Genomic DNA, 13,197 nt, shown 5'->3' with positions numbered 1-13,197 from the left:
CTTCTCTCGCACTTAACCGCGTCTCCCGAAACTTTTCAATAAAGCGGGTCTCGGCTTTCCATACGTTCCGCCGGGGGACGAACTTTTGGGGCACTATCGTTCCTACGCAACATTTGCCGGATTCCCCGCGTGACACCCCACCGAACGTCGCGGATTATCATTCTTGATCTTCTTTCCGAGAACTTTCCCCTTCTGGCTGTTCCGCGTGCGGTTTCGTTGAAAACCATCCGGGAATAAAATTGGTTTATCCATCAGGGATGCAGTTTCGTGGACAAACCAATTTTATCCCCGTTTATCCGGTTTGAAGCGGAGCAATTATTATCGTACCGCGACGATATGTACTATCTTCTGTCGCTAAGAAATCATGATTTGAAATTGAGGAATAAATGACTTCTCGATACTTCTGGCTGTTTCGTTGATTATAAAGATCTGTGGCGGCACTCGACAGCAAATACCACCACTCGACACCACCAACTAGTGTCGGACGACGGCAGTACAGTGGTTAGGGCCTTAGGTTACGAACGTTCGGAACCCGGGTTCAAAGCCAAAGGTTGCATCGAAGGTGGCATCAAAAATGAGAAGGAAAATGCAGCAGTACCCCAGCAGCGACATTTACACACGAACAGTATAGCGCACTATCACCACAACTATAGCGGCCAGACAGCAACAAACGAACACGTACACCTCAGATCGTTCGAGGTCACTCGTATATCATTAAAAGCTCATCCGAGATCGTTTGATATCGATCCAGAGAATATACAAACGTGATGTCACGTCCGTTTGAAGAAAAACAGTATAATAAATTTTTTCGAGATCGCGTGCGCGCAAGGTGCACAAAAATTGCCAAGATATCTCTCCCTTAACCATAAGAAGCAGCGCGGTATGACGTAAAGCAGTCGTCTAACTTTTTCCACAGAAACTGCGACTTTTTCCCGCGTTTACGCGTACCGCGGGCAAGATAAATAATATCTTGCTCGTACATCGTGACTCCGCGTAACGACCTCGCTTCTTCCCGTTCCGTATTCTCCGCGAACCATGGCGTGATACCGTCTGCCAAGCGGGCCTTTACCTCTAACTGCCACCGCCGCTAATTGCCGTCCGTATAATTACCATATCGGACAGATAAATATAGGGCTAGCACGTTCGTGGCCTCGGAGACAGTTGGCGACGTTTAGGTCGGCCGCGTATAAAGCCGACGGCGTGCGCTCCGCAGATACACAAGAACTCGCGACAACCGGTAGACAAAAACAGTAAGAAACGGAGACGTTGGTTTGTAATTCTACGAAATTCTTTTGTTTCGTGACTTTTATTCCGCGGAGATAAAGCTGTCGTTCGCTGGTGAATGGACAAGCAAGTGGGTTTCAACGAGAGGTTTGAATGGCGCGAAGTGGCGTGACGACTGCCGCTTCGAATACAAAAAACATTTTTGTCTCCCTATTCGTGCGAATATTGGACGTTCTATCGTATTTGTATTCGCTGTACGCGTTCGTCGTCTGATGATCTCTCTCTCTCGGATACTTTTAATAACTTGAAGCCGTCGACGGTTTTAACTACTGCCACAAGGCAAGGCGATTCGTGTACAAAGGCTTAATGGCTCCGCGGCCCTTTACGACCGGCCTTCCCCTTTTTTTCCGTTCGCAAATACCGAACGATAAATAGTCACAGTGACAGGATACAATTAAAAGAAGCTATTCCGACGAGTCCTTTGTCAGGATTAAGCCGATTCGCTCCACCATTCTCCTTCTCCGTGTCTCGTGTGCTCGCGCTGCGATAATAGAATACGTATATTTCATCGAGAGCAACGCAGGCAGAGAAAAGGAAGAGAGAAGCCGTTCGTCCGGTTCGAATGGGAACCCTTCTCCGACGAATCCATTATTACAAAAATAACCTTTATCTCTTCCGTGCTCCGACAATGGGTTATACTTTCGAGAGCACGAAGAAGAGCCACGCAATAATCCTCTTTGTCACAGAAGATGTCGTCGTTCGCAAATTGCCTGCATCGTGTACGAAGACACCGATGTGTAACCTATACTTTTCAACCCCATCCATACCCGGAAACACAGCGACAACCGTAAAAATATTTATCATGCGCGTTTTAGGGGTACAATTGAAGGAAAGAGAGAAAAAGAAACGATGCTATATACGTGTATCCCTACGAGCAGGGTAACAGCTCCCTAATTTTCTCGACAGCAATATTTAATGCGTTTTCCCTCGGCGTCCCTGGCAGCAGTTCGCTCCATTTCGTTCCATTTTCAGCGGGACACGACCGCCGGCCAGGGGTGGAAAATTATCGTGGCGCCGCACAGACATCGAAGCGAGACGCGAAAACCCACCCTCTTCTTCCTATGCGGGAAACTTTCTCTTCCGACCGGACGAGAGGCAACTAATCGCGCGCAACGACCGCGGTGACGGCTAATTAGCGTTCTCGGAAATGAGCCGTGCCACCAGGAATTAATATCTCCAGTTTTCTCTCACCTCTTCGTCGTCCTTTCGCGACGAAACATCGAATCGCGCGGTGCCACTCTTCCTATTCTTATTTCACAAGGTGCAACACGACGCCCGTGTTACTATACTATAATCGAGTCGACGATTAAGGAAATAATCGTAAAAGTAATTAGCAAAATAATACGATCGCATCTCGCTTTCATGGTGTACACGACCGCCGAGCGAAACTTACGACAATCGACCGGTAGTCTATACGTTACATTAACGAGCTCGTGTAATTAAGTCGGCTCCGTATATCCGGTGGAGAAAGCCAATCGAGAATCGAGAAGTAAAATAACGCATAATCGAATGGACGCGTTTCAAGCAGCGCAGTCCGACTGGCACCACCGGTGCGTCTCGTTTGCCCTAGCTCGTTTTATTTGAATTTTCACTTTTTGACAATAGAGCCACGTCGTTACGCCCGACATTTGCCATATCCGCAGTAACGTCGGTTCAGATAGGGTGCGATTTACGAGTAACAACCCCTGGTGCTAAAGCGCCGTGTTGGGCCAACCCCTTCCAATCCTCTGTACAGGGGGTTTGTTGTTATAGCGACGTTAAACTAGCCAGACAATGACGGAGTCTCGTCGTTTCCATAGTCATTGCTCGTGATATCGGGGTCGCGCGTCCGAATTTAATTATTTTCAAGTCTCGTTAATAAGCCCTCGCGCCGATAAATTTGCGAGTGACCCTGTTATTCCGTGGTTCCGCTAATAATTGGGCTTCCCTTCGCTCTAACTGTGTCCCCGTTTCTAGGTTTAACGCAAGCACAAACACGTATTTTCTGTCTTATTTTTAACGTGGTGGATTTAACAAAAATACGTCTCCAGTCTTTAAATTTACCTTGGAATTTATCATCATTTATATCACCTTCCGACGTGAATGATCTTATTACGTGTTAGATGATCTGTTTCTTGGAAATTGAAACTACATTCTTATGTAATGAAATGAAGAAATTAGATCGTTTTAATTATATCACATCTTTGCTTTAACTATATTTTTATCATTAATGAAAAATAGAGAGATCGGTTTAACTTCCAAGCGACTCGTCTACCGTTCGTATATCTTATAACTTATTTATATAAAATTTAGTACTTCCGTCCTGTTTCAGGTTTTTCATTAGACTCGACATGATTTCCGTTATGTTTCATAACTCTTCGGAACACGAAGACCGACTCTTCGCTCGAATCCACAAAAAGCCAAAGCAGAAACACGTTTACCGTTCGTTATTTCCGTGGGAAAAGATTAACCGACGCCTAATAGGAGAAGGCAGGTCATTGAACAAGCGAGCGTTAGAAATTGAAAATCTTAATGAACCAGTTAATCGTTTCACGATCGAGTCCTTCTCTCTTCTACAAGTCGCGTGTCGTCATTCGTCACAGGTAATTACATCTTCGTTCTCGCGATGATTTCGTTCACTATATTCGAACGAGAAGAACGGAAGACACAGCCAGACGCGCAAACGATAGTCATTCTCGGACCACGACGTCCTACGCTACCAGCCGACATCCTTTTTATTGCGCGTCTCATCATTCTGTCGACTTTCATTTTTCCCTGGAATTTTGCCAGCCGTGCTCTCTGCTCCTTATTGCATTTCATTTCGTAGACTTTTCGACTGGCTCCGCGGTGGCTGCAAAATTTCTAGCCTGTGCAAACTCTTGACCCAACATCGGTTGGTATTCTAGGTGGAAGCGATATGGAGAAGTCGCAAAGTAAAACGTTTGTAGGAGCAGCAATTGATGTAGTTGCAGCTATCACACAGGCATTTGCATTAGTTTTTTGACACGAATTTCTATCATCGTTGATCCAGGCATAATGCTAATATTACGTTGTCCGAAAAGTTTCCTTCGTTTCACAAGGTGATAATAGATGAACAACAATTTCTCTTTTGTATTATTTTATTGAATTAGGTACGATCCATTTCGTTACGTTATATTTCTATTATTACGTTCGTGCATAATTCAATAAATTAATATAAAATGAAAAACATTGTGCGTCTATTATTTCCTCATAAAACGAGAGAAACTTTTCGGACAACCTAATACTTATAGCCAACAGTATGCTAAACCTATGATACCCTCGATACGTAGCTAAATACGTTATACATAGTTAATTAGAATTTAATGAAATGTCAAAAATAAATCGGTATGTGTATGTAATCATGTTTCCGTCTCAACACAAGCAGATATCGATATTATCAAAAATATTTGCATGGCTTCGGTAATTGAGAAAACGAAATATCTGAATCATTTCGACTGGTTTAGTAATCGTAGTGACGTAGTGTTGCGTATACGACGCAGTACTCAAATTATTTACTTCGGTTCCTGAAACCGTAAGCTGTAGCAGCTGACCGATTTTACCTCGCTATGTCGCTTCTATATCGCGTATAAAAATGCAGCTTGTAATTGTTAACTGCTTAGGAGGCAGTTTAACGAACGAAACAGCGTAACGGCGATCTATCGAAGTTGGATGTACCAGAGAAACACAGAGAGGTCTCTGTAGATTGCATAATAACATTCAGGGAACGTACACACACAATCACCGCTCGGAGATGCTAATGGTCGGGAAACTTTGCTAGCAAACTCGGGACGAAACTAGCGCGAAACTAGCGCGATTTGCTCTGCAAGCCCTTTCGAAAAAAGTCTCGGTGCCTGCATTCGATAGCCAGGAATGCGGACTATGCATTAATTGCATCTAAGGTAATTGTTTCGGCCATCACCCCATCGACGAGTGGGCCGGTAGTTTTTCACCCTTCTGCTCCGTCGATTGCTCCGTTTACCTCTCTGGAGGCTTGTTTGTGCTCGTTGAAACGTATGTAGATTACCTTTCTCGAGGCCCTTTGTCGAACGAGTGCCCGTTCCGACGATAAATCTATTTCGATGACAGTTTTCCTGCTGAAGGATAGAGTGCAATACACTTCGAGATCTGAACGTGTATTTCGTTCTATCGGTGTTACGAAATTGCATTCGAACTGCAATTGTCTTTTTTTTTTTCATGTGTTGGAGATCGAAGATATCTGCGACCTGTAGTTCTAGTCATGGAAGTAGTATAGCGAGATCGTAAATTAAAGTGCTATGTCCCGACAACCATTGTTTTGGGAATATAGAAGCTTTTAGAATGCGCTGTAAAAGTTATTTCTATTTAAATAAAGCGTCATATAGTATATAACATATAATTATAGTATGTAACAAAATATTTTTTAAGGTTAATCATCGTGCAACGAAATGCAATAACTTTGCAGCGAACTTTCGTAGCACCCTATTTTAATAAAAATGACCTTTCTATAGAATGTACGAAGATTTTCACGAATGACTATATCGATATTAATTCCTGACTAATTTTTATAATCTCGCTATATTCTTTCCATAAGTTCATCTTCCGTACCAAACGAGCAGACAAAGATTTAAAACAAAGAAGCGATCGTCATGGCCGCGTCCATTTTTCACTACTGATTACGCAAAACGCGAGACCATCCGTCTCCCGAAATAGCGTTCCGTGAAACTTTAACTTCCGCCGATTCTAATGGAACTCCTCTCTTCTTTTCTCCTTCCACGCGAAACTCTAGCGCGGGATTGCCGGAGTGTTTTATTGTTCGCGTTCCGTTTAAGTGCACAGGACGATCTCGTGTTTCGTGGCTTGTGCTCGCCCCCACTGACCATTCTTTTTTCTTCTTCTTGCAGAGACCTGAGACCAGCGAGCTTGGAGAAAGGCCAAGAGACCCTCCGACTACGCGTATACGCTTGCTACGCTTGGGGTGGCCCCCTTCTAGTCGCCGGTTTGGCCGCCCTTCTCGATCATCTTCCGCCTCAACCTCAGTACACGTTCCTCAGGCCCCGTTTCGGCGACAAACAGTGCTGGTTCTACGGTAAGTTCCCATTCGCTTTCATTGCTATGAAAAAAGGAACTCCTCGAGAGATCCTTGAAATATCTCTCAGTTAGAGAAAGTTTGTCCTCGTCAAAGCAGTGGTTGAAACTTTGACTTTAATGAAAGCTCTGGTCGGATTTCTCCCTTTCTAACTGTTCAAAGAGGACACAACCGGATGAACAGAATGATCTAAAAGTGTGGAAGTTAATGTTGGACATGCGGATAATAAGCAAAAAGTATTTGCGAATGTTATTCGTATCGTTGTTCGTATAATTTATGCACCTTTGTTTTCTTATACGCGAAATCAACGTAGCGATATTTTAAAGAAACGTCTGCCTGAAGAATCGAAAATAAACCGGATGCAATCTTTTATAAACCGAAGAATCTAAGAAAAGATTAACTGGCAGAAAACAGAAAGCGTTGACGGAACGATGCAGTCTGCTTCGTATTATTCGAAAAGTCAAAATAGCAATTCAAAGTATGCTCCGAGTATATCGAAATATACTATGTCATAATATTTAAGTTTTGCAAAATATTACATCGTATCTTTTGTCTAAGTCGTTCGCATTGTTGGACATTTTTTAGTCCATGAAATATATCTTATTTTAATCGTTCTATGAAATTTAGTAACGTGTGGTATAATAATATGATAATATTGCTTACCGAACGATACGGATTCGCGATCGACGTTATAATTAACGGTGTAATAACTCGGAACATCGTGTGGTCGAAGGAATTTCGTGAGGAAACGAGATCACGTCGAATAACATTTCTGTGGAGCCAATGAGACGAGGTTTCCTCGCGATGATAATTAATCCGGTGCTGTACGAACGCCGCAAATTAATTCGATCGCGTCACACACGACTTATCAGTGAATTAATTTCCGTCGATGCCACGAGCGTGGCCCTCGTTGGATCATTCCTCTGTCCCTCTCGTGTTCTGTTGTTCTCGAACGACAGTCGGTGCCGGACTTGCTGACATTAGTAACGGATCAGTAGCACAGACGGTAATGGAGCCTATTATCGAAAGTAATACAGGCTGGGAGGAGGACGGTTAACACGTAATTCCCTGTGATCCGATTATTCCGCTAATTAATAGGACTGGTCAGTCGTGTTCCGGGGCGCTGATTAAATCGGTTTCGTTAATCGATGGATCGATCGGCCGGCCGCGTATTAATTGCTAATCAAGCACCGTTTGCGGCGTTCCTTCGGTCGCTGCTCGTGAAAAAGTCGATTCATCCCGGAATCTGTCGTCGATGGAATTTCGAATTAATCGATAGATGAAAATTTAGCGAATTTAATGAATTTTAATTGTACACTCTCGTTCATGAATTACAGGGATATTTAGTAATGTTAAACGTAGGTTTTTGTTTAACACCATGTTAACAAAAACTTTCCAGATATATATAAAATATAAATAATATATTATACGTATAATTTAGCTATTTTTTTATAATACGGCGATTAACCGACTAAATTATATCTATGTACTTTCCTGCTTCCGAACCTTCGTTAAATCCACCGCAATCGAGAGATTTGCGGACAATAGATCCGTGGTCTCACGAGCGAAGGAAAAATCGAAGGAAACACACGGTGGTTAATAGGTGAGTATTCCGCTAAGTGGATTAGCAGAATATCTCGTTAGGTCGTGTACCCACGATTTTCCATTTCTCTCGCCCCAACGATTCCTGTTACGTATGCACAAGCATCGTAATCAGTTGAGATAAGAAACAATGGTACGCGCGCTATCAGGATTCCTTGCGTGGCAGGCACAGGAATACTTCGCTAAGAGGATTACATAGCTCCCGAAAGATTGTATTTAAGTATGACGTAGGGTAGCTGAATAAGAAGATCGATACCCCAAAGTACGTTTAATACCTCGAATCCCTAATAATAACCCCGGTGCAACCCCTGCGGCGCGGCACGGCGTGGCAACTGAACCACCAGCTGATTCCTAGGTACGCGTGTACCCGCGGAATAGAGATTATAAGGAGGCGAACCACGCGACGATGTGTCATGTCTTTATTCATAGCACGGATTTACCACCGTTGCACGTTATTTAACGAGCATCCCCTGTAATCCACATTTACCGCAACCGATAATCCAAAGAACATACTCTATCTTTCTACGTCTCTTAGGATGGTACGTATGAAATATCGTTTCTCTAAAGTTCCGATGTATTTGGGGTTTGGACAATACCGCTCATTAAGTTTCAATCCTATCTGCAAACTGACTCCACTTTTCGTAAATTTTTCAATTTCATTACGTAAATACCTATGTACATGTTTCTTTCTATGTTTCTTTTGGAATGTTTGGGAAGGTCCCCGATACTTTAGTCCAGACATTTTATTATAGCCGTACTTGAACAATAAAACTGAGAAATAGCTGTTTTTGATTTAATCCAATTATGTTTGCCCGAGATTTATAACAGTGGGCTTGGGCTCGAAGTGACACAACGGGTCTCTGAACGTAGCCACGATCACGGGAGGGACGTGTACCTAACAGAGGTATGGAGTAATTAAATAGCTCTTCTTAAAAACAAAGATCGACCCGAAGGATACAGAGAGATAGGGAGAGAAGTATATAAGGGCAGTTTCACTTGGACCGAGGATCATTCTAATCAGTTCGACTGGTACCGTGCACCAGTACGTCGAGTGACATCAGAATCTTGTATCAGATCGCCTTCGTCATCCCGTGGACCGTGGATTCGTTATCGAACCTAAACTCATTGTCATCGACTTCTCGATTATCCAATCGCCGTTATTACTTGTTACACCTTGTAATTCGTATCAATCAATCTCATCTGTATTATACAACAACGATGTCCAACTCGCACGAAGATTCGTTACACGCCCCAAACTCTAGCGCCAGCCCGACATATATAATATATAATATAATAAATAATAGGTTTTCAAAAGAATAAATGACTCACTGCCATAAATTCATTCGTCGCAAGGAGATGACATAAACGTTGGCAATGACGTCTTAACCTATATCCGATTAAAAGATTTATTCGAAGAAACATTTCGTATGCATCAACCTAATGTCTCTCTCTTTCTCTCTCTCTATATATATATATATATATATCTGTATGTATGCACCCCTCCTCGTACAAGCCGCTGGAAACTCTCTGGCCGCGTAAACACTCGTTTCAAACAGTGCAACTACGTTGCGTATTAATTTCCCGTGGCCGCGATATTTATCGACGCCGACCGGAGGAGAACACCCCCGGTGATTAATATTTAGCTTTTATATCCTTTGACAAATATAAACGTCGCTATACGCAGACCGGTTGTGTATTTTCGTTTCGGTTTCCGGGTGGCTCGCGCGACTGGTTTTCACCCTGTGCTTCCCTTCCCGTTCTCTCGTTTTCGACTAGCTTACTTTACATTTCTATCGATCGTCCGCAAACGATTTCATCGCCTGGTAGCCATATAACTTTTGAACTTTGAACGAAGAGAAAGGAATTTTAATTAGACTAAACCTTGATTCGTTTCGACAAAGTTCGTCGTGGAATGAGATTCTTGGGACCACCACGCTATAGTATGAAGGACCAACGGTCATGGTGTTCATTGCTATTCTCCATAAAACAGTCGTATTTGTCCGGACTCGACGATCTCTATCTTGTCTATTTACTTTCTTTTTGGTTGATCATCGTTAGTCTCGGAACTAAACTTGGTTGATCTTTGGTGGAAGAAATTGAAACTCGCGAAACCAAGTATCAAAGATAATAGCGAATGTTTTTTCGAATAAATACAAAACACGTTCGCCTGGCGTTCAAGTACCAGCAAGATAATATTAGATTTACCGTCAGGAGCTCATTGGAGCACCAATATTCAGGACTTCGACATTGTGTAACGCTGCGGGAACCACAGAGCCATTGAGGAACACAATCAGTCATCAAGCAACGCCCATTCAAGACGCCCTCAGGTCGGAACGCTTGATGCTATTTGTAAATATACGGAGCTTGTTGAGCCACTCTAGAGTTAAACATCGTCACGAGTGAGTCTCTTCTCGAACAATCTCCTACAACATTAATTGCATCGCGAGCGGAAGATGCCTCCCGTTTACGCGTCTCTGCCGCAATAACTCTGCTGCCTTCTCCACGAGCCATGGAGTACCACCTGAAATATCCGCGCAAAATCCAAACGCAAGTATCGAGAGTACTTGTTAGGTGGATGGAAGATGAGCAAGTTCTATTACATATATATGCAAGAGCCTCTCATCGCAAGTCAAATTGATCGATTCCACTTTTCCTAAGTTTCTCGATTTTACTATTCAAGTACATGATTAATGTTCAAATTCTCGAAACTTCGACTTCTCCAAACGATGAGTCTATTTCGCTAAGTCTTTGATCGATGGTTACAGTGGATATATTTCCCGATGAACAAACATTATGCTACGTAACACAGAGAAAAGATTCGTTCGTCTGTATCGAATCATAAGAAAAACGATCGAAAGCAGGTTCTCGTCGAGATATTTGCTCTCTCACATCGCACAGAGAGTACAATGGCGCGTCTTCGTGTCACGTAATCGCATTGGGACGAACGTCAGGGAAGGGGAGTAAAAGAGTAAAAGGAAGGCGCTTCTCAAACGTGTCAATTCACTGGCCAGGCAGTGTTTCCTCTCTTTTTCGCGCAAATAAAGCTAAACTGGACAAAGGAGGGCGTATAGCCTGGAAGCGCGTAGGAAATAGAGTCGTAGCCGCGCGCTGCTAAATCAGGATAATGGTGCCCCATGGGAAGCTGCATCGTACTATCGCGAGTTGTTACGTTCTGACACAATGCTTTTGCACTGGTGGGACTAGATGAGGGGTTCAGAGGGACAAGCAGAGGTTGTTCTGCAACGGACGTTACCCTGCGTTCCATCGTGTTTCAACCCTTCCCTCTATCTCTCTCGACCCAGTGGCTGCTGTATCCATCCACTTTGCGGTCCTCCTCGTAGACCTTTGTTTCTCTCGTTTCGCTTTTTCTGCGGCTTCTTGCGGTCTACCCATGGAATCGAATTCAATGTTTTTACGCGATCGATCGATCGGTATCTAAATCTTTGCCGCGTCGTTCGTGGTTTATGGTTAATACAGAATGGTTACATTTGCGGTAACAGTGGCTACGCTCGAGCATTCTTTTTGTATTTGTAAATAGCTTGGATTTAATATACATTATATCTCTTCTGCTATATAGCAAGGCTGCAAATTAAACGACAGTGAAACGATATCGAATAATATCTTGGGCTTCGCTGCTTTATATCGCACAACCCTGTGCAATAAAAATATCAATATTCTATATTCTACGTATTGTATAATATTCTACAGAAAGAAAAAAAAAAACATTGCAAAATTTTCTCTCTCTCGCCTTCTTATATTCCTACCAAACGTCCCGACATTCAAAAAGTGATGATTTCACCCATGATTGATTTTACAGCTTCTCCATATCGTACTCCGAACTACAAGAACGATCGCAATATTTCAAAAATAAATAGCACCTTACTCGCCAGAGATATTCTAATAGACCGGCGCGTAAACGTTCTAACTCGACAGTAGCGAATCTTAAAAGTTTCCCCTTTCACTTTCCCGAATGCTCCTTCCCATTTGATCGCCCGGCGCTTCTTCCTCTCACCTTCTACCCTCGCTCTTTCCGCTCTCGTCTTACACCCTTCGCGTCTCAGCTTTCTCCTGCACACTTTCTGTTTCACGTCTCCCTCCATTTACTCTATTCCTACGGTGCCCTCGTACTTCATCCCCCACCCTGTGTGTCACTTGGGCACAGCCCATAACAACGTGGGCCGAGACGATGGGGACGAGAGATAAACCTGGCGCCAGTCAGTCCAACCCCTTCGAACGCGCGGAACTGTTGGAACTTCTACGACCCCTTTTCAACCCCCTTCCTGTGTACCCCAGGCGCGTAGATCAACGACAGGTTATACCGGTGAACGTCAGTGAATGATCGATTATACGCGTTTGTTTCTACGTCGTGCGCATAAACAAACTTCCTCCAGAGGAAGGATGCGTGTCCTTATCAGCCGCGACTTAAATTCCTAATTAATCGAGAGATCGAGCAGCACTTCACGTCGTCCGTCCTTGCTTTCTAACTTTCTAGACAAAAGAGAGAATGCAAAGTTATAGGGACGCGTGCTGATCGGAGAACATATTTGCGATCAGCGCTCGCGCGATTTTCCTAAACTTTATGATTTGATGGTAACTTTGATGATTTATGGCAAGATTTGTTTCGAACTTTACCGACGTAATCGTGATAGTCGAGTCTCGTAACTACGGATTTTTACGAATTAACGGGAAATTTAAAGGCACAAGAATTCACAGAATTTTGCGTATAATACGCAAAAATATAAAATACGCGATGTAGAGTACTCGTTATATTTTCAGCAGACAATGTAATTCTGTATTTATAAAAATATACACGGTATATTTGTAACGGTGCTATGGCAGAATGATTCGTACAATACATTCATAAAATTTATCGAACGTTTGACGTATTCGTCGGAACTGCAGTTCATCCGAGTACGCGTCCATTGTAACCCTAATCCAACGCGTGAAACAAGCAAGAAACCGATGAATGGAAGTGTCCCTAAGGGATGGAGAGAAAAGGCTTCCCATGAGAAGAGGCGGTCGTGCAAAGAGGCTGAATAAACGGGAACGTAAGAAAACTCATTTACCAGCACATCGAACAGAGGTGGTTCAAAAGCCAGACTGGTATTCGAGCCTCCCCTTCCTAAGGCCTGGTGCACTGGCATTCTGGCGTTCCGGTGTTCTGGCGCGCCCCATAACAACGTAGGCCGAAACGATGGGGTAGAGAGATAAATCTGGTGCCAGCCAGTCCCAACCCCAGCGTGCGA

The 13,197-nt window shown here is 43.4% G+C and overlaps 2 protein-coding genes across 2 annotated transcripts in view; one reads left to right on the top strand and one right to left on the bottom strand.

Moving 5' to 3' along the window:
• LOC132904790 (cytochrome P450 6k1-like) overlaps positions 1 to 13,197 on the bottom strand; it is a 298,916-nt gene that overhangs the window by 52,316 nt on the left and 233,403 nt on the right. The gene's annotated exons all lie outside the window — the stretch shown is intronic.
• Positions 1 to 13,197, top strand: part of LOC132904785 (probable G-protein coupled receptor Mth-like 1) — a 158,708-nt gene that overhangs the window by 118,708 nt on the left and 26,803 nt on the right. The window contains exon 5 of the mRNA XM_060955488.1: positions 6,165 to 6,349. Coding sequence (XP_060811471.1) covers positions 6,165 to 6,349 — 185 coding nt within the window. The remainder of the gene's footprint in view (positions 1 to 6,164; positions 6,350 to 13,197) is intronic.

This window comes from Bombus pascuorum, chromosome 3 (assembly GCF_905332965.1).
Source record: "Bombus pascuorum chromosome 3, iyBomPasc1.1, whole genome shotgun sequence".
Classification (NCBI taxonomy): domain Eukaryota; kingdom Metazoa; phylum Arthropoda; class Insecta; order Hymenoptera; family Apidae; genus Bombus; species Bombus pascuorum.
This window is presented reverse-complemented; position numbering and strand designations above follow the sequence as displayed.